The sequence below is a fragment of the Kluyveromyces marxianus genome, chromosome 2, assembly GCF_001417885.1.
Source record: "Kluyveromyces marxianus DMKU3-1042 DNA, complete genome, chromosome 2".
NCBI classification, from domain to species: domain Eukaryota; kingdom Fungi; phylum Ascomycota; class Saccharomycetes; order Saccharomycetales; family Saccharomycetaceae; genus Kluyveromyces; species Kluyveromyces marxianus.
Genome location: NC_036026.1, coordinates 300,658 through 327,546, shown reverse-complemented (window position 1 = coordinate 327,546; position 26,889 = coordinate 300,658). Strand labels below are relative to the sequence as shown.

Genomic DNA, 26,889 nt, shown 5'->3' with positions numbered 1-26,889 from the left:
GATTTGCTCCCACACTACACTTGGTATTCGCCGCTATAACCTCCTTTATTCCGCCTTTTATCGGTGGCAAATCAAAAACTAGCTTAAAAGTTATTATAAACTTGCTATATTACTCTTGTGCTAATCTGGAATTTCAATAAATTGTTCTCTGCTTGAAAACTCCGATCACGTGATGCTCTTTTCGTTACCCGGTCTATCAGGATTTTTTATAGTACAACATACGTCATATATATATATTTATATATAATATACTTAAGACACTCACAGGCCTTAGCATTGTTCTTGCCCTTGTTCCTGCCCTTGTTCCGCGATCTAGAGCCCCATCTCGAAGTTTTTCTGCTCCTCGATGGCAGCTATTATATCTTTGTCTAAAATATCTTCGTACATTGCAGCAGGCACGTCCGAGAGACCAGTGTGCGGTCTTGCCAAGTCTAGCGACTTGATTCTTGTTTCATACATCACCTGGTTTGTATTGCCTTTCACTTTGCGCATTGAGATTACCTTTGTAGGCTGTGTAGATTGCGGTATGTGTAGCACGTTTGTGTATGTGTCTCTTATGCCCAAATTTTCGATAAGAAGAATACGTTCTCTGTCATAAAACAGGTCGCTGTTGAATCTGCTGCATGCAGCAGCATGGTGGTACAACCAGTTGGTGGAGGAGATGTTGCTTGTGGAAGGAATGTTGTGGTTTCTCTTGTCGAAGAACTCCACGGCGTTTCTGGAAGGATTTACCGAAAGTTGGTGTGGGATATCAATTCCGTGTACGTTGTTGGTTCTACCAGCGTGTTGGTTCACGTTGGAGTGGGACGTTTCTCTGGCAGGAGTGCCTTCTTTCACTGTTCCTGAGGCACGTAGTTTTGTTGCGTAGTAGTCGTCAGTGATGTTTTTCCCATCTACAATGATCTTGGCTCCGAACTCCCGGAACACGCTTCTCGCAGTTACCAATGCAATGATCCGGTTTCTGCTCGAGCCGGGCAATACGCCCTGCTTGATCAAATCGTCGCGCTCTGTTTGGGATATGATTAGCTTGTAGAGGTTTGAGTGGTATTGAAAGAACAAGTACGAGTCCCTGAACCCCACTGCTCGAGCTGCCTCCGTCGAAAGCATGTATTTGGTTTCGCCTCGAGATGCAACGGTAAACGTCCTGACCACGAATTGTCGACCGCCTAGAAGATCACCATTCTTAGTTATCTTCGTCTCACCTTCTTCGTCTTCTGGTAACGCATATTCGTCGTTTACAATTGGGTATGGCGAGCCATTTTCATCCACTGGGTATGGGAGTTTCTGTCTCTTGGGGTCTTTCAAATCGTCTCCGCTCTTTCTTTTGCTTGGCCTGCCTCTAGTAGGTAGTGCTACTGGAACTGGCGTTGATGAGTGGGCCTTACGCCTTCCTCTAGTGGAAGTACCTTCGAAATCATTGTCACCATCCTGGTCATCATCGTACTCGTCGTCATTGGCTGAACCTGCGTATTCATCATCCTTGTCGTCGTATTGCACGTCTACATCCTCTGAACCAATATTATAAGAAGGTTGTTTTCCGGTAGACCTCGAGCTTCTTTTACCTCTTCCTCTTCCTCTTCCTCTGGTAGCAGCTGCCATTATTTTATTTACTGTAATATGTTCTCGTGGTTTTACTGGGCACTCTTTCCGCCTTTTATAGCTCTTTATTTTCGATTAATCGTGTGTATTTGTATGTTTTGTAGTAAAAGCTGTTTACAGATTGCCTAAACTTAAGGCGATGAAGTTATAAAACATCAAAACGTACAAGATGATACAAGAGAGAGAGAAATGATGATTCAGGAACTGGAACGAGCTCCTTCTACCGATGGTGGAGCCTTAATGGCAATCCTGGCAACTGCTGCTTGTTGTCAGTATTATTTTCATTATTTTTTGTTTCGTGGTACAATCATTTTTGAGAGCTACAATCTAGCTACTTATGATATATATATATATATATATATATAATTGGTGCTAGATGTTCAAGCAAATTCAACTTTCCATCTTCTGATCAAAGCGTCTACACCAGCGCTCACAATGGTGTGATCGTCTTCCCATAGCGCAGAAGAAACACCGTCTTTGTGGGCATTTAGACGCTTGATCACCTTCATTGGTCTCTTGACAGAGTAAATGAAAATATTTGTATCTAAAGAAGCAGTGACCACATGATCCTCCTCTGCATCTTCATCTGCTGGTTTTCTCCAGTCAATGGAAGTGATTTTGCTTGTGTGGAATGACCATCTGGATGTCTTCACTTCTTTTGTTTCAAGATCATAGAGGATGATCTTACCAGAAGAGTCACCTGCAGCAAGGTACTTTTGCGATGGGGAAAACGAAAGAGCAGATGGGGTTGCACGCAATGGCTGGGAGAGCGTGAACACATCAGAGAGGTCCGAGATCTGGAAAATCTGGACATTGTTAGTTTGCTCGTAGGCTACTGCCACGTATGTGGTTCCCAATGCAATAGTAGCGATAGGCTTATCAAGCTTTACAGATTTCGATAACAGGCCAGTCTTGTTGTCGATGATCAAGAGTTTGTTATCCTCTGTGGCTGCTGCTAGCATTGACTCTGCAAAGACTGCGCATTTAGGCTGGTGATCGAAATGGTACTTGGTTTCAGCAGACTTACTACCGTATATGAAGTTCTTCAAAGTATTGTCCCAGGAAACGCTCGAAACTTCGTTATCGGAGTTGTCAACAGCCAAGACGATGTTCGTATGGATATCGTGGCTGAGAGTAGGCACGTCCGCACCATGTGTAGCATCCTTCCATGTCACAATTCTACCGTCGTAGGATCCAGACACCAACGGATTCACGGTCAAAGCTGTAATGCCCTTGTTGTGGCCGTAAATAAACTCAACGTTGTCGTCTTCCAAAGACAGGATGTTGATTGTCCCATCAAGGGTCAATGCGGCAACCTTGTTCTCTTTCGTGACCGCTAGGCCTACGACCTGGCTTGAGAGACCCTCTCCCAAAGTCCAAACCTTCAAAAGTGGGTCAGACTCCTTCGTAACGTCCCACAGTCTCACCAAACCGTCGGCACCACCAGTGACTACTCTCGAAGAACCCTCGCCATCATCCAACCAAGCAACGGAAAACAAACCTCCCTCAATGGGTGACTCCTTGGACTCGATATACTTCAAGAACTCACCAGTCTTACCGTCAAAACAGCAGATCTTACGGTCGCTTCCAACAGACACCGCATACAACCCATTGCCCGGGCTGAAACGAATGTCACGAATAAATTTACCTTGTCCGTGATGCGTTCTGTCACTGCTGGCAAACTTGAATGGCGGACCCTGGTAAAACACAACTGAACCATCGTCACTCACAGAAAACGCACGCATGGGTCTGCTTTGCTTCAAATGAACCGCATTGATTCTTTGCGAATGCCCAGAAACCTCTCCTAAAGAATTCCCAGAATCCCAAGATATAAAAGCACCAAATCTATCACGGCCCTCCCCAACAATAGCCAACCTCTTCCCTTCAAAGTCCCACGAAATGTCAACTACAGGCCCTGCAAGCACCTGGAACTCAGATTTCACATTGTACTCGATTTCTCCACTAGCATCGTCCCGATTCCACGACCACACAATCACTTTACCTGAATCGTCCCCGGAAACAACGTACTGAGATCCACCAATTGGCGAAAATCTCACCACAGTAACATTGCTGGTACCATGCCCAGTAAATTGCACAACCGATTTCCCATCCAATGAACGCAAAATCGCAGATCTACCGCTACCATACCCTAAACTGTCGCTCTTTGAATCATAAGAAAGATGGGTAGTGAAATTTCTCTTCGTTGATGGCGCAGGACCGTACACTTCTTCCACACTTATTGACGCCATTCTAATCTCCAGTTTACCTGCTATCAATTAACCTTCACTAAAGCTTCGCAAGTGCTGTTTTATCGCCTGTAATCCTGCTCTGATTCCTATTTCCTTTAACCTTTTTTATATCAAGTAGTTGTTATAGATTTAATTAATTATACAGAATATATGTTTAAATGTGGAAATAGAGATACGTTTCCATAATAAAAAGGAGACTTTACGTGTCTAAACCACACTCTAAATTTTACATATTTCATACCATTAAATAGCTCAGAATCCACACTACCCTGAACTCTCAACCAGAACAGTGAGAGACCCAACACCGCTCCACAATTGCCTTTCAAACCTGACATTCACCCTATTTCTGACACATTTCCCAGGCTTTGGTCAATTTGATGTCATTTTGTACGGATAATTTTTCACAAAAAGAAACGTGCTTTCTCTGCCCAAAAAAAAATTCCAAGCTCATCGCATCGCATTACACTTGGAATATGAACTAAGAATGGTTGATTCATTTTGGTTTTATGGGGGGGTTGTGAAGGCCAATCCCAGTAGATAGAGGCTGATATTGATAGGCATTTGTGGGGTGTTAATATCAGGCGTTAAAAAAAGCAGAGAATGTCGTCAGCCAGACCTAGAGTGATACCTTTAAAGGCGCCAGTTTTGCCGAAGCAAACTACGCCAGAACAGCGGTACTGGAGACAGTATTCGTCTACTCAGCTCGTGAAGGAGCACAATGCGGTGACGCATGTTTCTTTCAATCCACAACATCCACACGATTTTGCTGTTACGTCGTCTACTAGGGTACAAATCTTTTCTTCGCGGACTAGACAAGTGATTAAGACGTTTTCGAGGTTCAAGGATGTGGTGTACTCTGCTACGTTCAGACAGGACGGTAAGCTTTTAGTTGCTGGTGATGCGACGGGTCTTGTGTCTGTGTATGACAGTTACAATCCACGTACGTTGCTTCTTTCTATACAGGCGTCTTCGCATCCTACGCACGTAACCAAATTCCACGATCAAGATAACAAGACGTTGGTGACGGCGAACGATGACAGAGTGGTGAGGTTATGGGACGTTTCGCATGCATACGAGCCTACCCTGCAGCTTACGGGGGCATCTGATTATGTTAGGTCAGTGTGCTTTGTGCCCAATGCTCCGCATATGGTGGTGACTGGGTCTTACGATGGGGTTGTGAGACTATATGACGTTAGAAGTAAATCGGATAAACCAACGACAACGCTTGATCACGGACTTCCCGTGGAGGACATTACAGCCATTTCTCCTACACAACTGGCGTCATGTGGTGGTAATGGGTTTAAGGTCTGGGACTTGACTAGTGATCGGATTATTTGCGAAAGACAGAATTTCGCCAAGACGGTGACGTGCTTGAACTATACGAATATGGACACCGAGTCTCCAATGAGCTCTGTGCTTGTGGCATCGTCGCTTGACGGGCATGTCAAGATTTTCTCTCCGCTAGAGAACTTCGAGTTCAAGTTTGGCTGGAAGTTCAGCAACGCGGTGCTAAGCTGCGCTGTTTCTCCTGGTGATGCTCAGGGAAACAAGCATTTCGTGGCGGGCTTGTCATCGGGTATACTAGCTATTAAGACAAAGAAGAAGTCGAACAAGATAAATCTAGCCGATGTGTCGTCCTTGGACGACTTGCCATTGCAACAGCAGGAAAAATCTGCTAAATCGAATAACTTCCAAAGAATGATGAGAGGGTCCGAATACAGAGGTGATTTAGAGCATATTATACATAACGATAAACCTAACCCACAGCGTAAGCTACGTCAATTTGAGAAATATATCAATCAGTTCAAGTGGTCTGACGCATTAGATTCGGCATTCATCCCTGGTATGGCTAAAGAATTAACTCTTACTGTGCTACAGGAACTAAGGAAAAGAGGTAAGATCAAGGTCGCATTATATGGTAGAGATGAGAGCTCTCTGGAACCATTGTTAAACTGGTGTCTAAAGGGTATCGAAGACGTCAGAAGCGCACCAATCGTCGCCGATTGGATCGCTGTAGTCATTGAACTATATGGCAACGATTTGGAGAAGTCGCCCGTACTCGAAGAGATGGTAATAACTTTAAAGAAAAGAGTAAGGGAAGAAATCTATAAAGCCAAGGAAGCACAAAAAATAGAAGGTATGCTCCAGTTATTGACGAACTGAAATCCCAATTTTGCTTGGTAAAGTTTTTAAATCGTTCGTTTATACATCTATATAGTAAACCTACACCCATGTATACCTCCTGTTTGCTTATATGCGCATGCGCATGTCACTGGATGTTCACATACGCGACCTCCATTTCTTTGCCCTGTTCCGTCCGGCCTTTGTCGGTAAGTTCAGACGCTTGAAGTTGTTGCTGACAAGGTTGTACTTGCTATTCTTCTTGCGTGGTTTCTTCGCAGGTGTAGGTGCCATTTCCGTTTCTGAATCGGAATCGCTCTCTATATCGTCCTTTCCTAGCATTCTATTATATTCACGTTGCTTCAACTTCGCTAACCGTTCGTGCACATTCGTGTTCAACATCTTGTTTTGCTTCACCTCATTTAACGTAGCTGGTGCAGGTCTCATCTTTGCCCTAGTTTTCTTCTTGATAGTTTTTGCTTTACGAATAAACGCGCTTGTATTAGCATTATCGTCTTCCTCCGCTTCTTCATCAATCTTCTTCAGCTTCTCTTCCTGCATTAGTTTCTCTGTTAACGTCCTTATCGCGTTGAATTCACTGAAATCTTCCGTATTAGATTCGAATTCGTTCTTAATAAGTGCATGCTCTTTCGCAAGTTCAGATAATGTCTTTGACGGTCTCTTGATCAACGGCGACGGGCTATATGGGGAGCTTTTAATATCATGCATTCTTCCCAGTGTTTTAGGCGTGTCAGATAGCTTTAATCCGATATCGTCAACACGCATTGGAGAATTCGGTCCGTATCTTAATCCATTAGATGCCGCTGTTGTAGATGCTTCTGGGTATTCCAGTTTTGGAGCTCCTTTTATCGGAGAAGAGCCTGGTGTAATAGCAAAATTCAATTGTCTTCTAACGCTCTCGTGGCCCCTTACAGGTGACCCTACAGCCTCGAGAGTCTCTGATGAATGATCTTTTACAAGGGAAAATTTCATCTCAAATATGCTTACCAGTTTCCCGTTCATCTGAGGCGTTGGACCGAACTCAGTTTTGGCATCATCGACAACTGCTTTTACCGGAGTCTGATCTATACCACTTTGCTTTGATTCAAGGTGTTCCTGTTTGCCTTGATGCTCTATAAGCTTCTTATATTGCGCATATTGCTTGTATTTCCTTTTAATCTCTTTGTCTGCTTTGATATCTTCTTTCTCAGGCAACCTCCCATGTTCTTTCTCAAACGATCGTTCCCATAATTTGATTTCAATCTTCAGTTGGTCCATTTTATATATCACCGAAGTCTGGGGCCCCGCTGTCTCGACCTTCTCTACCATTTTTTCATTCTTCAAAGGTGTGCAATGAATATGGCGATGACCTTTAAAACGCGTAATCTTTATATAAAAACCTTTAAACGAAAAGAAGAGAACGATGGAATAAGAGAAATGAAACTACAAGGGTCCCCATGTGTCAATGTTCGACTGTAGACTATTTCTGAGTTTACCAATAGATATACGACGAAACGTCTACCTATTTTTGGGAGATAATGTTCAAATCGTACGACCTCCACCAAAATCATCTATATTCAGCGATGAGATTATTGAGTATCCAGCGGTCACAGTGACAGAATATGATAATACTTTGGCTGAAAGGTATGAGCAACATGTTAAGATATACGATTACATTCCGAATTTTGTTTCCAATTGGTGTCGAGGCTTCGAGCTAATAAAGCAGGACCCATTAGTAGCTGATAGGCTAAAAGTTTGCATGAAATACGAAGAAGAGGATTGGTTCTGTATGCAATGGATCCTGGTCTGTGGTCAGTTAGAGGTTGGTATATTTACACAAGATGAGCAGTTTCTACAAGTAAGCTACGGTTTAAAGGAATTTTGCGAAGTGGTAGACGTGCCAGTTCAGCGACTCTCGTTAGGAATGAATGTAAGTGAGATTAACAACATTGAAGAACTTTGTACCGAGATCAAAAGACATTGGTTATTTGACACAGTGCAATTTGTGAGCTTTGTTAACTGCTGGGATATGGAACATCCTAATGTTGCTTCAATTATCAATTTCATGGAGAACTTCAACAACCTGCGTCTATTAAAGGTGGAGTCGCAGAACATGTTTGATAATTTGATTAATACACAAGGTGTAAGAGCGAATCCCGGCAAGACCATTGTGTATAATGTGCGTCAAAATATATTAGAGCTTCGAGCGTACTCCTTGCGTGAATTGGGGTACAAATCACTGGTAAATCTTTCAAGATGGGAACAATTAGTTTCTCTTTCGCTAATCGGATGTGAATTTATAGATCTCAACAAGTTGGTATTTCCGAAACGCTGCAAAATTCTAAACATACAAGACATCAAATACATCGTATGGTGGAATCAGGCTGAAATACTGGAGGTTTTGGACAGTAACTGGTTAAATCGTACAACAATATCAAAACCTCAATCACCTGAACAAGTGGAAAAATGGTACTCGGTCTATATAAGAGTTGTTGAGACGTACCATCCTATAAACTGCATCACCATTCAGAATGTAAAGCGTATTAAGGGAAACATCATTGTACCCGCTCGGCTTCTAGAAGCCTCTCGGATCAAAATATCTAATGTAACAAAAATGGACGAAATACTAATGATATGAGTATAGAAAGAAGGACACAATGAGACACATAAAAGTTCGTTAATTACGCGGTAAGAAAACAATAACAAATATAGAAAGAGGCACGAAAAGTGTGCTTTACATAAACTTATAAATAAGAGTTAATACAATGGAATATGGATACGGATAGTCATAAGGTAAAAGTAATAAGAATAAGAAAAAGAGTAATAGAATGATTGGAAGAAAAAAAAAAAAATAAAGGGTAAAATAAATGAAAGTGAATCAATGAATAAGGGTGTCTTGTGTGGTAAAAATAAATTACTGTTTGTCGTTAAAAACATTATCGTCGTGGAGATCATATGAGGTCATTAAAAGAGTTAGAAGAAAAAAAATGGGTTAGGAAGAAACCAAAAATGTGCAAATACCATTCGTTTTTTTTGTGTAGCCAGTATCAAAGAAATAGATAGAGATTGGGAAGGGAACTGAAGATGCAAAGTGGATTATTTTTTGTTTTAGTCTGTGAAGAATATGCCCATTTTTAAGAGATCCATATCCTGTTCAGTGTTTTCAGGTCCTAGAAGTTTTGAGTCTTTATCATCTTGTTCCTCCATCAATTCTTCTAAGGTGGGTGCTACGAACGGAGTGTCAGTGACATGCTCATTCAAAGGGTCGTCAGGGTCAATACTTTTCAAGTTCAAGTTCATAAACGAGTTTTCATCTTCTTCGCCCAGTTTCAGCAAAAGGGACGAAGGAAGAGAGTCATCAAGGTCGATTGGCAGATCGCCAAGCTTTGATCCGGGATTTTTCGAGAGTGCATGTTTCTGCAAGAAATAGAGCATACCGGAGTCCTGATCGGGATTTGAAGGTTTTGCAGTGACGCTGGTCGAGTTACTAGCGCTGATAGCACCAGTGGCCAAAAGATCCGTAACTGGTTCTTCTTCTCTGATACAGTCAAGTTCGTCCTGGTGGCTGGCTACATGGTCAGACTTCAATTTTTGTACGGATTTGAGTGGTTCCTGGGAGTGATTAGAAGACAGTTTATACTTAGAGTAGAATTCCATTTGTTCATAACCATCGATGAATTTCATTGTCTCTATAGTGTCTGAGTACTGTGAGTTTTGTAGGCTCTTATTTGAAGTATGGCTACTGCTTGGACTAGAACCAGTATTTGTGACCATTGTCGACGTTGAGAACATTTGGTTGCTCACTGTACGATTCAAATCGGTTGAGAAGAGAGAGCTTGGTGTTGACGAAGAAAGCAGCAAGTCGTCATCATCCGTGAAACTAGTACGGGAGCTTAGCGACGAAGTTTGGTTCATTCTGGACGAAGAAAGGTTCTTGATCAGGTCCTTGTGCGGTTCATCGTCCTCGTCGAATTTTAAGAATATTTCTGTGTCATCCAGCGGTTCAGGCTTGACCTCGTGATGATGATGATGGGACACAGAGGAGGAGGAGGCTTGAAGCGGATGTGCTTGCAGCATGTCGATATCCGAGTCTATGATAGACCTTTTCCGAGTCATGCCTGCTGCTGCTACTGCTGAAGCTTTTCCTTTCGCTGCTGGAACACCCTTTTGGGTTTTTAGTAAGTTTGCATCTTCCGGAGGCGATGCAATGGGGAACTGGCGCTTGAGTTCTTGTAGGTTCCCGACAAGGTCGCTGAGTTCTTGCTTTAGTTTATTGTTTTCCATTTTGAGGATCTGAATCTCTTTTTTCAAGGCCGTCTTGGAAGAAGGTTTCTTCTTCGTGTCTGCACTTTGCACTGGTGCTGGGGTTTGGGATGGTATTGGTTGTGCTGCTGCTGCTGCTGTAGCTGCTGCTGTAGCTGTGGACACAGGACTGTGGACCGCGTTAGAGTGCTCCGTCTTCACCTTCACCTGCGTTTTAGCCGTAATCTCCGATTTGCGGGTCTGTTTCGCGTTCTGCACCTTCGACTTGCTATTCGTCAGCGGAATACTGTTCGCATTGGGCCTGCTGCCCGTCACAGACCCTCCCTTGTCCGATTTCTTCGCCTGCACAGAATGCTCCTCTGTTTCCGTCTTCACCTTAACAGCCGGTGCTGGCGACACGGAACTAGAAACCCCTGGCGAAACTGATGATGCTGATGCTGATACCGACGCCGACGCTGACGCCGACGCCTGCTGCTTGATAGACACCGCAGGACTGGGCCTCCTACCAGGCTTGGGCCGCGGTGGAAGCACCCAGTGTCTCGACGTCCGAATCGTGATCCCAGTAGGCTTCCCGTGCTTTCTCGGCTGCAAATTCGGCGCAATAGTTATCTGATGGTGTCCTCCACCACCACTACCTTGCGAATGCCCATGTCCATGCCCATGCAACGACTCTATTGGAACTGAAACCGGCTTAGACATCCTCTTTTAATACTCCGAGAATTTTTCCCAATTACAAGAAAACTCTCCAATATTATCCTTAATGATGCGATCTTCCTTCTTAAAATCACTAAAAATCACTGCTCCTACTCCTAATTCACTTCTAGACTTCTATGATGCAGATTGATAGCCCAGGAAGTCCTTACTTTTCTGTTTTTTCCGACCAAACTTCTCACTATCTTGAATGGTAAATCTAGTTTAAAAGGTTTCCAAAGTTTAATGCAGAAATTAAATGTCAAAATCTTGATAGAAATCGATAAACCACGCAAATCCGAGAAAAGTGCGAACAGAAAGACGAAAAGGGAAGGGTTTGGGGTCGGTTGTTTGGGTTTGTGATATTGTAGTGGATGGATGTCGATGGATGTCGATGGGTTAGAGTAGTCCTTGTGCTGGGCCAGGCAGTCTGTTTCTGTCTGTAGGGCCAGATGGGTGAATGGGATTGTTTTGTGTGCGTATAATAATGCGGAGTGCATTTTTGGGCGAGGAAAGAAAAGGGAGGGAGGGAGAGTCCGAGTCACGTGATGTGTAATATCACGTGATTCATCTGGTCATGTGACTGTTCTTAATCACGTGGTTTTGAGAGATTATCACCAGATCCGGGTAACCCTCTCTGATTTTTCTTCCCTTTCCCGATTGAAGGAAAGAAAGAAAAAAAATTCAAAGCACATACAAACTTTTGGTTTATTATAAATATGTACAACGTGTAAATCGGCTTGAGAGACTGTCTACTCGGGTTTTTCTGGATTTTCTGGAGTGTAAGGCAACCGCAAGTCGAGGCAGCATGGCACACAGGGCGTTTGTACAGGTTATTTTCACGGGTGCGCAAGTTTTCGGGCGTGCCTTTGCGGAAGCTTACAGACAAGCAGCATCGCAGACTGCAAAGCAGTCTGCTAACGCATCGAGAGCTCGTGGGGCGTCAGCAGAGTACGGTGGGATTACTCTGGACGAGAGTTCGAAGATTTTGAACATTGAGAACGAGAAGGATATGAACTTGGACAAGATCAACGAGAGGTTCAAGTACTTGTTTGATGTGAACGATAAGGACAAAGGAGGGTCTTTCTACTTGCAGAGCAAGATCTATAGGGCTGCGGAGCGTTTGAAGTACGAGCTTGCGCAGAAGGAGAAGGCAGCAGCGGATGCGGCTGGTGGTGGGAAGCAGGCGAAGCCGCAGGAGCCGGCCAACGGTGAATAGCTGGTGTTGAACTAGCGTTAACTAAATTAACTACTTTGTAAATAGTCTCTAATACAAATAACAGATTCGATATGGTAATAAAAATGGAGCAAGAGGGGAAGAAGAACAAGAATAAATACGGGAAGGGAAAACTAAATAGTAGTACAACTAGAAATGGAATGTTCCACCATGAGGAAGGGCACAACGGAGCTAAAATCCAAACTCTCAGGCAGCAATTACGCATAGCCCTCTGGATCACATGCTTCACCTGGGAGATTAAAGTGCAAGAGATTGTTTGGTCTCATGCACCCTCTGCCCAGACTCCCTCATAGCGGTCAGAATGAATGCAGAAAGCCTCCCGAAGAAGACCCCCCACAATCACCCATTGATCTAAGAAACCGGAAACGAAATGAATTCTGTGGCTAGCTTGTTTGGGGCTAGTCAGAGCTCATTCAGCTATGGGTTAAAAATAGGTAACAGTCACTCCTCTCCAGTATTAACTAAGGAAAATCCCACCACCAGACTGCCAACCATTGCCAAATTTCCAATAGGAAATCAACAACAGAAAAAACAGCCCATGCAATGAGGCTCCTTTCGAGAGAAAAGATAACCGAAACCGTAGGTTTCTATGGTGTATATGTGTATTAATATTATCTTGAGATAGTACTAACCACTACTGATGATTGGTTTTTTAAGAACAAATTCAAAAAGAATCCGCACGAACTATCTATAATTGAAATAAAGTGATGAGTAGCTGTTTAAGTTGCCGAAAAATTTCTCGCTTTTATATGAGAAAAAAAAGTAAGTGTTACCCGGGGAAAGAAACACCCAGACATGCTACCGCATGCTATTCCTAGGGTTTGGACAGGCATTAGACAAGATAGAATGCGGCTCGAATGGAGCAGTTAATGGCTGATTCTGGTAGCATTTACTGTGCGTTGTGACTTGTGACTTGCTTGGCTCAGGCCAAGACGGTTTTTCTGAACGCTACGGTATGAATTTCCAGCCATTGTGTTCGAACTTTTACTAAGTGTCTGTACAATAGTGGAAAATCGTACTGTGAGCGATGAGCTTTATCTTGAACAAACCACACTTGGTTTACTTTACTTGCTTCTTGTATTGGTAGAGAAAAGGGGTATATATATCCAGTAGAAAAGTTTAGACGAACCAATTTGGTATGACGAAAGAACAGGCTATTGAATATGCTGTGCAAGAGCTGCCGAATATTCTACCTTTGGACTCAGATCAGATAAAGGATCTTTGCGAGCAGACCATCAAGGAAAATGGAGGAGACTCCGAGAGAATAGCCCAGGCGTTGTTTGAGATATTGGGACAGGACGATCTGTCGGTGCATTTTATCTTTGAGTTCAATGAGAGGTTGATGGAGCCTCCAAAGTCGGTGAAACCTGTGGCCCCGGTGAAACCGGTGAGCCCAGTGAAACCTGTGGCCCCAGTTAAGCCAGTGGCCTCAGTGGCCCCAGTGAAACAAGCAAAGCCCGAAACTTCCACTGTGAGGAGTGATCATCATCCCGTGAAGGAAAGTGCCCCCCGGAAAACGTCAAAAGACAGCAAGGAAATACGGCTAGAGTCCTTGAAAGATATTGATGATGTGTTGAAGATGCTAGAGCTTAGGTCCGGAACCGGGAACCCAGAACAGTACAAGTGCAATTGCCAGGGCACAAGACACCCGATATTTGATCCTGCGCCCAATTGTCTGCATTGTGGGAAAATAATATGCGTGAAAGAAGGACTACACATGAACAATTGCAGTTTCTGCCAGGAAGAGCTAATTCCTCGCGAAGAACGTGAGAATATCATGAAGCTACTCCAGATGGAGAAGGAGCATATTGAACTCAAGAAAGTGCAGGAAAATATGCCAAAGCCCAAGCCGAAACAGACTAAGAAATATAAGATCACATCAGGTGCCGGCACAAATCTATGGAAGGAACAGGAGAAAATGCTACAAAGAGTGGAAAAGGACAGGAACCAGGAACGAGAGACCAAGAGACAGCAGATATTGAACCAGGATGAGGAAGCTGGTGGTGACGAGGATGAGGAAGAGCAGTTGAAAGAAGCACGTATGCGGCTTGAAAAGCTCTTGCACTACCAGGACACGAGTGCTGAAAGAACGAAAATCATTGATAACGCAAGCGATTTCGCACTAAATGAAGACGTAATGTGGGGGTCAGCGTACGAAAGAGCATTGCAATTGAAGAAGCAGCAGCGAAACCTCCGTAAATGGGAGAAGATCGAAAAGGAAAGGAACGGCAGACGTGAGAAGATCGTATTAGATTTGACGATAGGTAAGGATGGTAAAGTCGTTATGACCGAAGCTGTGAAAAAGAAGAATGGCAATGACAACGTTAATGCAGCTAGTGATGATGAGTTCGACGATATAAGTGATGAGGAAGATCTTCAAGATTTAGAGGATATTCACAATTTGAAGGCTGAAATCAGCTCGCAAAGGGAACAAGAACGCTCGAAACTTCAAAGTAGGGTATGGGATTACGAAAAGGCACAAGCAGAATTTTCTAAACCGGTATATGTACCTGGACCCGATGAACAAACGGAAAAGGTGCCTGAGCGCCCAGAAGTACAGAAAAAGGTACACCGTGTCCAAGTGGGAGATAATGATAGACCTTCACTCCAGGACAATATATTAGCTATCTTGTAGAAACACCATAATAATTATAATCCTAGTTAAACTAGGGTACGTGTGTATACCTATATACTTACAATATGGTTTTACCAGCTGTTGAAACGACTGGGTCTAACCAATAACCAAACAAAAAAAAAAAGAATAAATAATATAACTCCTCCCTATTCCATATCGAATATGGGTAAGAATTGACCCATAATCAACATCGGGATGTTAAATCCATCCCTTTTAACCGTCCAAATGCATGCACAACGGAGGTAGCATCCATTCTTTAGCAAAAGATTACACTCACTAAAGATAGCTTGTCCGTCAGATGTTCCCATTGAAGAGCTAAATGCCCCACCTTGAGTGGAGCCAAATGCTAAATATTCGTGGAATATGTCGTAATAGTCAACAATACTCTCATTGTCCATGAACTCCATGATAAACTTCCTTTGATTTAAGATCTCTTTTTTACTAAACCCTGTCAAGGAGATAAATTCATTTGAAGCAAAGCATATTTCTCCAGACCTCCTCCAAATACACATTGGAGTACAATTCACTAGCTTTGCCATACTTTCGTACTCCAATAGAGCCCTTTGTAAAATAAGTTCCTGCAACTTTAGATCTTGTGCAATCAAATTAGTGGTAAGTGTAACGAATATTGGGGCGTAATGTGACTTGATTGAATATGCAATGTTTTGAAGTTGAGCTGGTCCATCTCTCTCTTCTTTCTGAGAAGACGCCGCTTTATCACCTTCTTGAATGAATCTGGACCTGAGAAACTTTGATAACTCTAGATACGCAGATTTATAGTTGTGTGGCTGAATCAAGTCTTGGTGTTTGTACAAGTCCTCTGCTGATTTAACTATCATTCTGAATTTATAAGGTGTCAACGTTTCTGCAGTTTCTGCAGACTGCGATTCTGGCGAGGTATCCGTCACAGAGTCGCCTCTTCTCGAATCTCCTACCATTTGGTCCAAAGAGATATGCGGCCTAGAATTCGTTCTTCTCAATGAATTGCCTGCAAGGTTTATTGTATGATTCTGCGTTGCCGCAGACGCCAAGATGTTATTCGAAGTGTTAGGGTTAGGTGACTCGTCTATGGGATCCATCTTAATCATGTTACTTGGCGACCACGTAGCATTCGCATTCAAATATGTCTTTGATCCATTTCGTGAGAGATTCGGTGTTGATAGCATATCGTTCAACTTTGTATACTCTTCGGTAGTCCATACACTGCCGAATTCTCCTCCACTACTGTTACCTGAAGTATCGTTTGATGAATGATCCCGCGTATGAAGCGATAAATGGTCAGCGACCTGTTCCTGCACTCTATCCTTGTGCTCGAGGTTCATCTTCTCCACCAGTGAAGGTATGTTTGTGGTGCTGCTCTGGTTACTTGGCAGCAGGGCATCCGAAATTACCGGTTCCGCAGTTGGGTTGAAGAGCTGTGTTAGACTTGGTATCTTTGGCAGCAACTCAGGAGACACTATCTTCTTGTGTTTTTCTAATGATGATTCAGGCTGTGAATGAACTGGGGGCAGTGGTAACTGAAACGTATCCATGGCCAGCTTCGAAATGTTCTTTCGCTTGGTCGCTACATCTACAGGTTTCTTTGGCTTCAATATCTTCGCTGGCTTTGCTTCTCTAACACTAGACTTGGCTGTATTCACCACAGGAACCAACATGTTGTGATGGATCGTGCTCACAATAGTTACTGATTCGTTGTTATCACTACTAGCCACCTTCTCGAACTTCTGTTCCTGATCAACTGAACCCTCTCTCTTCAGCTTTCTCGGTCCCCTTTTCCTAGGCTTACGCTCTTTATCTCTACACGTTTCGCCTATTCCACGTTTTGTGCAATTCTGACAAGGCCTACCAACATCACACTGTAAATGCTTCGAGTGACAGAACACACATGCCGTATTTATCGGCTTTCTGTTCATCTTTTCTTGTGGACTAAGTTTCCTGGTCATCTTAAGCGAACGAAAAAAAACCCCAAATAATGCACGTTTTCTTCTCCTATAGGTATGTGTAGTCTTGTGTTACTGTCCTTGTAATAAAGTACTGCAAGTATCAGGTTTCATAGACCCCAGTAAACAGCCTAACTTGCAGATTACAAGATTTCTCCGGACTTTTTTCATTGTTTGAACAATAATGGATGTTGTTTAATCAACTTCCTTTTTCTGAAAAAAAAAAATAACTGCGGGGGAAAAGTGGTGATCTTTTTATTTAAGGAACCTCAGGGAACTTAAAGGAATTTGAAGAGGTACGCTCTTTATCTTATACCTGTTATATGTGTATATATATATTTATATAATTTATGCAAAGTTGAATTCGTCATTACTTTGTTTCATGGCCATTCTGGCCATACGAAGCATTTTAGACTTTGCATCTTCCTTAGGCTTCTTTTGAGATGCAGCAGCGGCAGAGCCAGCCTTACCTTGTTGTAGACCCATGGACTTTGGTCTCTCTCTTAGTGCAAATGACTTGGCTAGATGACCAAGATGAACACACTTCAAATTAAAGAACTGTTTTTCTTGAGAAAGATGTGTAGCGTAGGCTCTGATGTGCGACATGTAACCCTTTACTGCTAGTTCTTTGAAGTGGGAGTCTTCTAGAACACGTCTTTCGACGTTCAAATGCCAAGTTGTGGCATTGTTGTCCCAAGCTTGGGCCTCGTGCTTATCCCAGTCGGCCTTCTTTTTGTCAGTTCTTCTGACGTTGAGACCCTCGAAAGCAGGTCTTAGGATCTGCTCATCGTAGGTCAATAGTTTCCAACCCTTGGGATGGTATGGCTTGATGTAATCCATGTATCCTTCTTCTTCACCTGGCAAGAGGAACAAGAGAGATTCACCTTCGCAACCGGCACGAGCGGTACGCCCGATTCTATGCAAATGATCTTCTACCGCGAATGGAGGGTCCATTTCGATGACGGTGCTAACATGTGGTAGATCGAGACCTCTGGAAGCAACATCTGTACAGAAGAGAATTAAATGTCTGCCCTTGGTTGCATCGTTATTGGTAGCGAAATGTTTTAGTGTAGCGGTTCTGGTTTGTTGCGATAGGGACCCGTGTAACTTGTAGCAAATGACGTTGGGGTCCTCTTGATCGCTGAAACATGGCAAAACTGTGCTACCCTTGGTCAACAATCTCGCTGTGTCCCCTACAAGGCCTCTGTAGTTACCGTCGTTGGATGAGAAAGTTTCGTAGTGGAAATCGACACTGTCGGAACAAGACAAGAAGACTATGGTTCTTGTGCACTCAGTCTTGGCTAGCTTGTAATGTTTCTGAGTTAGTGTCGTCAAGACACCGGCTAAAGTGACTAGTCTTAACTTTGGAGGGACAATAGCGATCTTTTGGATCAATTGGTCCGGCACAGTAGTCGTTTCAGTTTGCTTTTGGCCACTGCTGATCAATTTGTAGTCTTGCAATGTAACGTTGCCCAACTTGCTGACATTACCCTTCACAGTCGCACTACATAGGACGTGCAAGATTCTCTTTGGAAGCTTGGGGAATCTATGGATGTCGATATCGATGCCATGGATGATGTTGAGGATTTCCTTTAAAGTTTCTTCGAAACCCAATTCCATCAATTTGTCACCTTCATCCAAGATAACGTATCTCAAACTAGGTGCCAACTGTTCTGTAATGACCTTGGTATTCTGTAAATGGTCTAGCACTCTACCTGGAGTTCCAATGATGAAATTGGCACCCTTTCTGAGCCTTGCCTTTTCCGACTTCTTTCTCTCACCACCAATAAGTAGACACGGCACTAAGAAATGACAGCACTGCGCCAATTCCGTCGTCACTTGGTAGATCTGGTTGGCCAATTCTCTCGTTGGCGTCACTATTAGCGCAAAGCAACCCGACTGTCTATTCACGTTCTGGCCTAACGAGAGAATCTTTTGGAAAATAGGCAACAAGAACGCCAACGTCTTACCGGACCCCGTTTGAGCGTGAATGAACAAATCGTTCTTCGCTTGCATGAACGGAGGAATCACCAACTTCTGAATCTTGGTTGGCTTCGAAATCTTCATTTTCTCGTTCAAATGCTTCACCATCGTCTCCGTTATACCAAAATCTTCAAACGTGTCCCCAACTAACGGAGCATTCGATGGATTTACCTCCGCACTATCATCGTGTGCGTTATTATTAGTCACCGTATCAATAGTCCTACTTGATGTAAACAATGAAGAAACAATCTGAGCGTTTAGCTGCACCTCCCGAGGCGCTGCTGGCTTGGCTGCCGCTTCCTCTCTCGCCTTGACTTGTTCGTATCTTGAACGTTTAACCTCCAACTCACCCTCGCCTAAATCTTCAGACCCTTCTCCACTAACCTCAGCACCAGGAAATTCTTGTCCTCTAGCTCTTCCACGAGGTTTACGGCCCTCAAGTAACAACTTGGCCCTTCTTCTATCCTTCCATTTCCCACCTGTTACTTTACTATTACTTTTAGATCCAACTCTATCTTCACTACTAACGTCTGTAGTGAAGTTCAAAAGCATTCCATCGTCATCTTCGAGACTCATTTTTGGCTATGTTTGTTTTGATGCTCTATTTTAACTACGAGAACCCCTCAAACCCACACAAAGCTAAATCCCTCTAAAGCTTTGCTTCAAGTATACATATATATTCGTTAGCTCATCGCATGGCTTAAGTATCGGGATTTGCCCATTTACTAGTTGAAAAAAAAAAAAAACCTTTTGAAAAGTTTCAAAAAGCAATAACACAGAAGCGAAAGTGAGGTAAAATTGACTCTTAGGGACCGCCCCACGAGCTTTTATTGACCCTCAAACTCTACAAGATTCATACCAGTCGTAGTGACACTTTTTTGCGCTTCAAAAGGGCTGCATTTGGACAATTTACTCGATCTTTCGTTGAATTGGAAAATATCATCACTATACACGGCTCATCGCATGGGCTGTCTAAGCTGAAATTTTGGCACTTTTGTATATGATGGGAAAGTACTAGTGATCTATAGTGGAAAGAAGCGACAAGTTTGGACTGCAGAAGTCGATTGGAGCGTTCTTTTGGGCGTTTTGGTTGGTATTCGGAAGTATTATAGTGGTTAAGAATGTCTAGCGGGCTTTTTGTAGCGGATGAAGATGGTGATGTGTCGATGAACGGTGCTGAACGCGATGAAAAGAAAGTGTTTGCAGGTGAAGAAGAAGAAGAAGATCCGGTGGTTCAAGAGATCCCTATCAACCTAACGACGGGGCCTTGTCCATTGCACGTGTTGCAGTTTGTTAATAAGCCTAAAAAACTGTCGAAGAATATGGAAGAACATCCTCCTGTGGCTGGGGTACGGTACAAAGAGGAATCACATGTTTGGGAGCTGGATATACCGTTGAATACGCAGGTGTTTTACGACAAAGAGAAGGCCAAGGAGGTATGGGACAATGTAGAGTTGCAGTCCCTTAGCGGTGTTGCAGTAGAGAGTGATATGCAGCAATATGTGGGTGTTATGAAGGAGGGGCAGCTATACTTGGTGCCAGTTGAGAAGGTAGCGCAAATGAGACCATATTTCAACTATATCGATGTGCAGCAAAAGGCTCGTAAGGACGATGATTCTAAGAGGGCGGCCGGAGCTGGTTCTAATAATGCTAAGAGCAACCAAGTTGTGACTATGTCTGTGAAAAGTTCGAGTGAAGCCAACCAGAATCGGTTAGGCGGAGCTCTTCTGGCGCACAAGGTCGCGGAAGAAGAGGAGCCAAAGGATTTAGAGTGGAAAGAGGATACATACGAGGCGTTTGTGGAGGAGATAACGTGCAAGGACTCAGTCAGAGAAACCTTGAAGCCTAAAGACGATGAAGCAACGTATCTATCGAAGTTGTTCTAATTTTATATATATATATAATATATTATATGGATGTTAAATATGAATCGATACAGTATATTAGCCTGATCAATCATACCACATTTTGATCAACTCCTCGGAAACAGCACTAGGTGTTAAGCCACCAAGATCCGTTATCAATGCCGTTATGTATTCCTGACTGGTGAAATCTAGTGAGGGTCCGCTCAAAGGATATTCGTCGTTGTCTTCTGTGTTGTTCTTGGAGAAGTCCAAGGGATCCCTTTCCATCGGAATGTCATCTGGCGAAAGTGGGAACATACGCACGAACTTGTGCGACTCGCTCACCACATAAAATGGCTTCCTGGCATTCTTGGCTAGCACACCAATAGAATATGTGCCTACTAAGTTGAAAATACCTCCGGACTCAGCAACTCCTTCAGCACCAACAAATATTTTGTTCACTTTGTGGATAATTGTGCCAACTGCACTATCTACAATCAAAGTGGCAGGTATACCTTTCCCCTTTAACAAGTCATACAGTTGCTTCCCCTGACTCGACGGTCTCGATTCAGTCACTACGCATCTGAAACGGATCAACTTCTCTGCAGCATGGCTCAGAAGCGAAAATACGGCTCTCGAAAAACCATGCACTAGAATGATATCATCGTCTGAAATAAAGTCAAGACCAATTTCAGCAATCCTGTTTCTGGACTGCTTCGCACGGCTCACAAATAAATGCCCGTTCTCGATCAAATGTTGCTGGCAATTCTCCCAATCCCCATAGAGATGTGTGTTCTTCAATACAAATCGCATAAAGATATCACACCCAGCACGTAAAGAAATCGAGTTTGGAATAGAAGTAGTCAATTCCTCGATACTCTGCTTCGTAGACTTGATCATCTCTGCCGAAGTCTTGGGGTTCCGCACCTTCAACATCGTCACTAATGCCTCGATTGCCGCAATGGGCATCGTCATCTCACTATCTTCGGCCAAAAACTTCAAATATGTATCCGTAATGTTAAATTCTTGTTCTGACATTGCTGCTATGTTTAATCTCTGGTGCTTTAGCTCGCTATTAAAGCACTATCCAATGCGAGATAGTCCCTCTTAAAGACCCTTCTCTCTGCTTCTTTCCAACTGTTATATCGTGAAGTTTTGTTCAAGTCCATGCGATGACTTTAGCACCTTGAAGAGTGAAAAAAAAAAAAAAGTATCCGTCGCTCATGATTTTTGAGATGCGATGCGCTAACAAGAGAAAGAACACGATGGTGAAGAAATAGGACGAGTTGAGAGGCCTTATGTTCTTCTTGGCAGTCTAGTTGCTTTACATTTAGTGTGAATAATCACATTGGTTGATACTGCAATGTTTTTGAAGCTATTTGTTCGACGTTATGCAACGAATTCGAAGAGAGATTTGAGTAAAGTTAGGAATATTGGTATCATTGCTCATATCGATGCGGGCAAGACTACTACAACTGAGCGAATGCTCTACTATAGTGGGAAAATAAACCGTATAGGTGATGTGGATCAAGGTGACACGATTACGGATTATTTACCACAAGAACGGTCAAGAGGGATTACGATTCAGAGTGCAGCTATTTCTTTCAATTGGAAGAAGGATTATAAGGTGAATCTTATTGATACACCGGGTCATGCAGACTTCACATTTGAAGTGATAAGATCATTGAAGGTTCTTGATGGATGTGTGACCATATTAGACTCTGTTGCTGGTGTGGAGGCTCAGACGGAGAAAGTTTGGAAACAATCTAGTGGATTGCCTAAGATATGCTTTCTAAACAAGATGGACAGAGAAGGGGCTGGGTTTAGCAGAACTGTGAAAGAACTAGTGGTTAAAATGAACACACGGGCACTTTTAGTCAATACTCCGGTATTTAAGGTAGAACCTGGTACGAAAGATTCTAAATTTGTGGGTGTATTGGACCTTATTTATGGGAAACAGCTGGTTTGGGACCGTGACGATCCGGACAAGATCAATGTTATTGACGTGACTGAAGGACACGAGTACTATGATGATCTTCTACATGGTAGGGAAGCATTGGTAGAGACGCTAGGGGAGGTAGACGAATCGCTTGTAGAGCACTTTTTGAGTGATGCAGATGGTGATTATTTGAAAGTATCTCCAGATGTGTTGAACAAGTCGATTCGTAACGCAACGTTATCTTTACATGCAACTCCAGTTCTCTGTGGTGCATCTTTCAGAAATATTGGTGTACAACCTTTGCTTGATGCGATTGTAAACTATTTGCCCGACCCGTCGGAAGCTAGGCCACCTGAAGTTAATAATAAAGATATTAAAGTCACTAGTAATCCAAAGAACGGTTTAATCTTGAACAATAATCCAAACCTTTGTGTTTCTCTTGCATTTAAAGTTATTACCGATGCTATCAGAGGTACAATGGTGTTTATCAGAGTGTACTCAGGTGTGCTTCGTTCCAACCATACGGTTTACAATACTACCACTGGTACTAAGTTCAAGATTGGAAAGCTCATTCAAATGCATGCTAACATCCCAGAAGAAGTCAACGAATTGTATCCCGGCGATATTGGTGTACTTACTGGTTCTAATGTCTCTGAATATATTAAAACTGGTGATACAATTATCACCCATGTCACCAAGAAGGACGGCATACGGTCGTTTGATAAGAAGAAAGAGTTAACGTTGAAGATCAACCCAATCGAAATCCCCCCACCAGTGTTTAACGCTGCAATTGAACCAAAGACGTTGGGTAACAAGAAACCTATGGAAGAAGCTTTGGCTCAATTAACAAGAGAAGATCCCTCGCTTGTTGTTACTCAGGATGAAGAGAGTGGACAAACACTATTAAGCGGTATGGGAGAACTTCATTTGGAAATCGCAAGAGATCGGTTATTGAATGAATTGAATGCACAAGTTGACGTAGGTAAAGTTATTGTTTCTTATAAGGAAACTGTAAACTCTACATGCAAGGAAAGGACGATTGAAACGGAGGATGGTTACAGAATTACTGCGGTAATTGAGCCATTGGACGAAGAAATCAAATCTAATCCACCAGGTAACGAAGAATGGTATTCTTTAGCAAGTGATAATAACTTTATGGTAATGGAAAAACATATGACTTATGACGCAGAGAAGAACTGGCCATTTCAAGTGCCATACGTTACCGTTGTCAATTCCCTGTTGCCTAGTTGTTTGGTTGCTTTACAGAGAGGTGGGAAAATCGGAGGTTTCCCATTAAACAGCTGTGTTGTTCGTATTAGGGGAGATTGGGAGGTGCCAAAGGATGCAACCTCGATTACACCACTACTAACTCATAGCAGACAGCTCTTTTCTCAAATTCTTGCTGAGGAAGACGAGAAGAACTTCTCAGTATTAGAACCGGTTATGAACGTTGAAGTGATGGTTCAACAACAGGACATGGGACCTATTATTCAGGACCTATCAAGTGCCAGAAAGGCAAACATCTTATCTATCGAAGATGAGAACACCAGTGCCATTGATGAATCTAACATTACCTTCAAAAATATCGCCGAGCAAATGTGGTTACCTAAGGATATGACATTGGAATTTGCAAAGATAGGTAAGGAGGCGCAGGCCCCAAAGCTTATTCAAGCCCAGGCACCATTGAAGGAAATGGTTGCATACAATAATAAAATCAGAAGTATTACGCAAGGGAGAGGTAGTTTCAATATGTACTATCATGGCATGCAACCGGTTACTCATGACAGACTACAAGCAATTCTTTCAGACTATTATAACTAGAGCTCATGCTAATATATATTATACAACAAACATGTAAATAAATTATTCACCACTGAGAGGAGTGGTATATCTTAAGGACAACTCTATGATGTGTAAAAATGCGTCAAAGATTATGGGGGGGTTTTACTTAAAAGGATATTAAAAATAAGATTGACTGGTACACAGTACCAGTTACATAATTAATAGAGCTGCAATGATCATCATGATATAAAAGTACACGAAGAGGAGGGGGGGAAGTAAGGAACACAACGAAAGACATAAAATCGTTATATCTCAAACATTATTGCGACGACGTTTTATGATCGAGCTACTATCCAATTTTAAAGTAAACGGCTCTCTGTGTTGGATCTCTGACTCGACGTCTTCCGCTAGTACGTCCAAACCATTATAAATGTTTTTAGGGCCAGGGGTCATCCTCCTATCATCCTCGATACGTTGAACAGCATTGGAAACATCAAATGCATCACGCATAGCTACCGCAGCAGGAGAGTATAATAATGCAGTGTCCTTCTTGTAAGCCTTCCTTGCGTGTCTGTGAGAATGTCTTCTTTTCGACATGTTTGAGCTGCTGTTGATATTTTCCTGCTGTCCGATCGATGAAGGGATGCAGTCATAAGTATTCAACCATGAGTCTTCCAGTAGCTGATCAGCTGTGTAACGCTTGGCTGGGTCCACTTCTAGTAATTTCCGTACACAATTCTTGGCTCCGTCACTTATTTCATCCCACCATGGTCTTAAAAAGGTATATTCACCTCTTGAAATCTTTTCGGTTAAAACATCGATCTTCTCATCGAAGAAAGGAGGAAACCCACAAAGCATAGTGTAAAGGACGCAGCCGACACCCCACATGTCTACTTGCATTGAATAACGTTCATCCTTGACAACTTCAGGGGCTGTGTAACCTACGGTACCACATGGGGTCTTGGTGTTTGTCTGGAAGATCTGTTTCGATAACCCGAAATCTGCTAATTTTACTACACCAATACCACCACCACCGATGTTAGGTCTAAAGATACCTTCATCGAGCTTTGTGGAAGGATCATCAGATTTTCTTAGCTTACGTTTAGGGTTAGGGATGAAATCGATGGGTTCAAATAGCAGATTCTCCGGCTTAATATCACGGTGTACCACTCCCAGTTGATGCATATATTTTACCGCATGAGCAACTTGCTTGATAACATGACGCGAGAGATCTTCGCTGAAATAAGTGTACTTCACAATCTCGCCGAAAATCTCACCGCCTGACAAAAGCTCTTGAATAATATAATAGTATGAGTCCGATTCTTGGAAATCAATGAACGTAACTATATTTTGGCCCGCAGAAACCATCTTATGGATAGCAATTTCCTTCAAGACTTGCTCAGCAGTAGAAGTTTTCCCTTTATTTTCCTCATGCTCACCACGTTTGCTCTTGGAGTTAGGTAATTGCTGCTTGATAATAACCTTGATCGCAACCTGCTTGTACTGGTTGGCAATCACGCTCGAAGAAGTGTTGGAACTATTACTTTTGGAAGGAACACCCCGGTAAACTTTCGAAAACGCACCTTCACCGATCTTCTGAATCAAAGTGTAGTCCCTCAACTCACTCTGTTCAGCAAAGTTACCCTCTGGCTCTTCAGGTGGAGTCATAGTGCTATCTGTACTATCTTCATCTGCCTCAATCTCCTCTACTTTAGTCGTGTCCTCAGAAGATCTAGCGTGTTCCTCTTGTTCAACAATTATTTGCTCTGGCTCTTCTTTTGCACTATTTGACACAGTAGAAGTCTTCTCTGAGACATTCAGCTGCTTCTGAAATGAAATCTCCAGTGTAGTAGAGCCTCCACTTGTACTCCCACCCTCAGTTGTGTCAGGTAGCACTGTTGGAGCTGGACTTTTCCTCTTGAACATATTCTTTAACTTGAACATCTCGAAGTTTCACGACTTTCTACACGAATAAAATAATAAAAAAAAAACACTCCCTGTAAGTCGAATTCTATAAATGTGTTTCTTAGCCAACGCTGTGCCAAACTTTCTCAGACCTAGCTAGTCTATCACAGCCCGATGGTCTTGGAGGGAGGAATCCTTTCTTTGTCTTCCTTTTCTTCGAACTTGCAATAATTATTACATATATACTAGAATAGAAACAATATTTAGAATGGAAACTATTATCTTTCAATATGATAAAAATATTGTTGCGGAGACACATTTACACCGTTACAAACCCAAGAGACAGCCGAACTGGGGGTTAATTTAGCACTGCTGTGCTAGAAAAAGTGCTGTCAACACCATGAACACGCCAAATAGTAATGAGAACCACGTTTTGGCTCATGTTTTGGGCACTATTATCGTTGAGGACTTACGCATTTGTCAGTAGTGGTGGGGGCTTTCTTTTGAATCACGTGCATGTGTACTCGTATATAACGATATACTCCGGCTGAAATTTCGAGGTTTCCCGTACGAGATGATGTCAATATTCTCTTTTGGTCCACGTGACTTGTCGTACTTCTTTTCTTTTTGTTTTCAAAACACCCTTCCCCTCCTCCACTATCTGACTTCTCTGACTTCTCTTCTAGGATTCCGAAAGAGGAA

At 42.8% G+C, this 26,889-nt stretch overlaps 14 protein-coding genes across 14 annotated transcripts; 6 read left to right on the top strand and 8 right to left on the bottom strand.

Moving 5' to 3' along the window:
• Window positions 1-312: 312 nt before the first annotated feature.
• On the bottom strand, window positions 313-1,599 carry NPL6 (Npl6p; the record flags this gene model as incomplete). The annotated part of the gene is made up of 1 exon (XM_022822689.1): window positions 313-1,599. One exon carries the CDS (start codon window positions 1,597-1,599, stop codon window positions 313-315), a length of 1,287 nt encoding a protein of 428 aa, XP_022674485.1.
• A 380-nt stretch (window positions 1,600-1,979) lies between these two features.
• On the bottom strand, window positions 1,980-3,848 carry AIP1 (Aip1p; the record flags this gene model as incomplete). The annotated part of the gene is made up of 1 exon (XM_022822688.1): window positions 1,980-3,848. The coding sequence occupies one exon, from the start codon at window positions 3,846-3,848 to the stop codon at window positions 1,980-1,982; it is 1,869 nt and encodes a 622-aa protein (XP_022674484.1).
• Window positions 3,849-4,448: 600 nt separating this feature from the next.
• UTP15 (snoRNA-binding rRNA-processing protein UTP15) lies at window positions 4,449-6,011 on the top strand (the record flags this gene model as incomplete). The annotated part of the gene is made up of 1 exon (XM_022822687.1): window positions 4,449-6,011. The coding sequence occupies one exon, from the start codon at window positions 4,449-4,451 to the stop codon at window positions 6,009-6,011; it is 1,563 nt and encodes a 520-aa protein (XP_022674483.1).
• A 117-nt stretch (window positions 6,012-6,128) lies between these two features.
• Window positions 6,129-7,298, bottom strand: SLD2 (Sld2p; the record flags this gene model as incomplete). The annotated part of the gene is made up of 1 exon (XM_022822686.1): window positions 6,129-7,298. One exon carries the CDS (start codon window positions 7,296-7,298, stop codon window positions 6,129-6,131), a length of 1,170 nt encoding a protein of 389 aa, XP_022674482.1.
• Window positions 7,299-7,434: 136 nt separating this feature from the next.
• On the top strand, window positions 7,435-8,607 carry CTF13 (Ctf13p; the record flags this gene model as incomplete). Its single annotated transcript, XM_022822685.1, has 1 exon — window positions 7,435-8,607. The coding sequence occupies one exon, from the start codon at window positions 7,435-7,437 to the stop codon at window positions 8,605-8,607; it is 1,173 nt and encodes a 390-aa protein (XP_022674481.1).
• A 470-nt stretch (window positions 8,608-9,077) lies between these two features.
• On the bottom strand, window positions 9,078-10,931 carry HAP4 (transcription factor HAP4; the record flags this gene model as incomplete). Its single annotated transcript, XM_022822684.1, has 1 exon — window positions 9,078-10,931. One exon carries the CDS (start codon window positions 10,929-10,931, stop codon window positions 9,078-9,080), a length of 1,854 nt encoding a protein of 617 aa, XP_022674480.1.
• Window positions 10,932-11,730: 799 nt separating this feature from the next.
• PAM16 (import motor complex subunit PAM16) lies at window positions 11,731-12,141 on the top strand (the record flags this gene model as incomplete). The annotated part of the gene is made up of 1 exon (XM_022822683.1): window positions 11,731-12,141. The coding sequence occupies one exon, from the start codon at window positions 11,731-11,733 to the stop codon at window positions 12,139-12,141; it is 411 nt and encodes a 136-aa protein (XP_022674479.1).
• A 1,156-nt stretch (window positions 12,142-13,297) lies between these two features.
• On the top strand, window positions 13,298-14,794 carry RQT4 (Rqt4p; the record flags this gene model as incomplete). The annotated part of the gene is made up of 1 exon (XM_022822682.1): window positions 13,298-14,794. One exon carries the CDS (start codon window positions 13,298-13,300, stop codon window positions 14,792-14,794), a length of 1,497 nt encoding a protein of 498 aa, XP_022674478.1.
• A 146-nt stretch (window positions 14,795-14,940) lies between these two features.
• Window positions 14,941-16,737, bottom strand: GSM1 (Gsm1p; the record flags this gene model as incomplete). The annotated part of the gene is made up of 1 exon (XM_022822680.1): window positions 14,941-16,737. One exon carries the CDS (start codon window positions 16,735-16,737, stop codon window positions 14,941-14,943), a length of 1,797 nt encoding a protein of 598 aa, XP_022674477.1.
• A 345-nt stretch (window positions 16,738-17,082) lies between these two features.
• On the bottom strand, window positions 17,083-19,293 carry DBP7 (putative ATP-dependent RNA helicase; the record flags this gene model as incomplete). Its single annotated transcript, XM_022822679.1, has 1 exon — window positions 17,083-19,293. The coding sequence occupies one exon, from the start codon at window positions 19,291-19,293 to the stop codon at window positions 17,083-17,085; it is 2,211 nt and encodes a 736-aa protein (XP_022674476.1).
• A 590-nt stretch (window positions 19,294-19,883) lies between these two features.
• Window positions 19,884-20,603, top strand: RPC37 (DNA-directed RNA polymerase III subunit C37; the record flags this gene model as incomplete). Its single annotated transcript, XM_022822678.1, has 1 exon — window positions 19,884-20,603. The coding sequence occupies one exon, from the start codon at window positions 19,884-19,886 to the stop codon at window positions 20,601-20,603; it is 720 nt and encodes a 239-aa protein (XP_022674475.1).
• A 66-nt stretch (window positions 20,604-20,669) lies between these two features.
• Window positions 20,670-21,599, bottom strand: GCN3 (translation initiation factor eIF2B subunit alpha; the record flags this gene model as incomplete). The annotated part of the gene is made up of 1 exon (XM_022822677.1): window positions 20,670-21,599. The coding sequence occupies one exon, from the start codon at window positions 21,597-21,599 to the stop codon at window positions 20,670-20,672; it is 930 nt and encodes a 309-aa protein (XP_022674474.1).
• A 325-nt stretch (window positions 21,600-21,924) lies between these two features.
• Window positions 21,925-24,321, top strand: MEF2 (mitochondrial elongation factor MEF2; the record flags this gene model as incomplete). The annotated part of the gene is made up of 1 exon (XM_022822676.1): window positions 21,925-24,321. The coding sequence occupies one exon, from the start codon at window positions 21,925-21,927 to the stop codon at window positions 24,319-24,321; it is 2,397 nt and encodes a 798-aa protein (XP_022674473.1).
• A 273-nt stretch (window positions 24,322-24,594) lies between these two features.
• On the bottom strand, window positions 24,595-26,226 carry RCK2 (serine/threonine protein kinase RCK2; the record flags this gene model as incomplete). Its single annotated transcript, XM_022822675.1, has 1 exon — window positions 24,595-26,226. One exon carries the CDS (start codon window positions 26,224-26,226, stop codon window positions 24,595-24,597), a length of 1,632 nt encoding a protein of 543 aa, XP_022674472.1.
• Window positions 26,227-26,889: the final 663 nt, after the last annotated feature.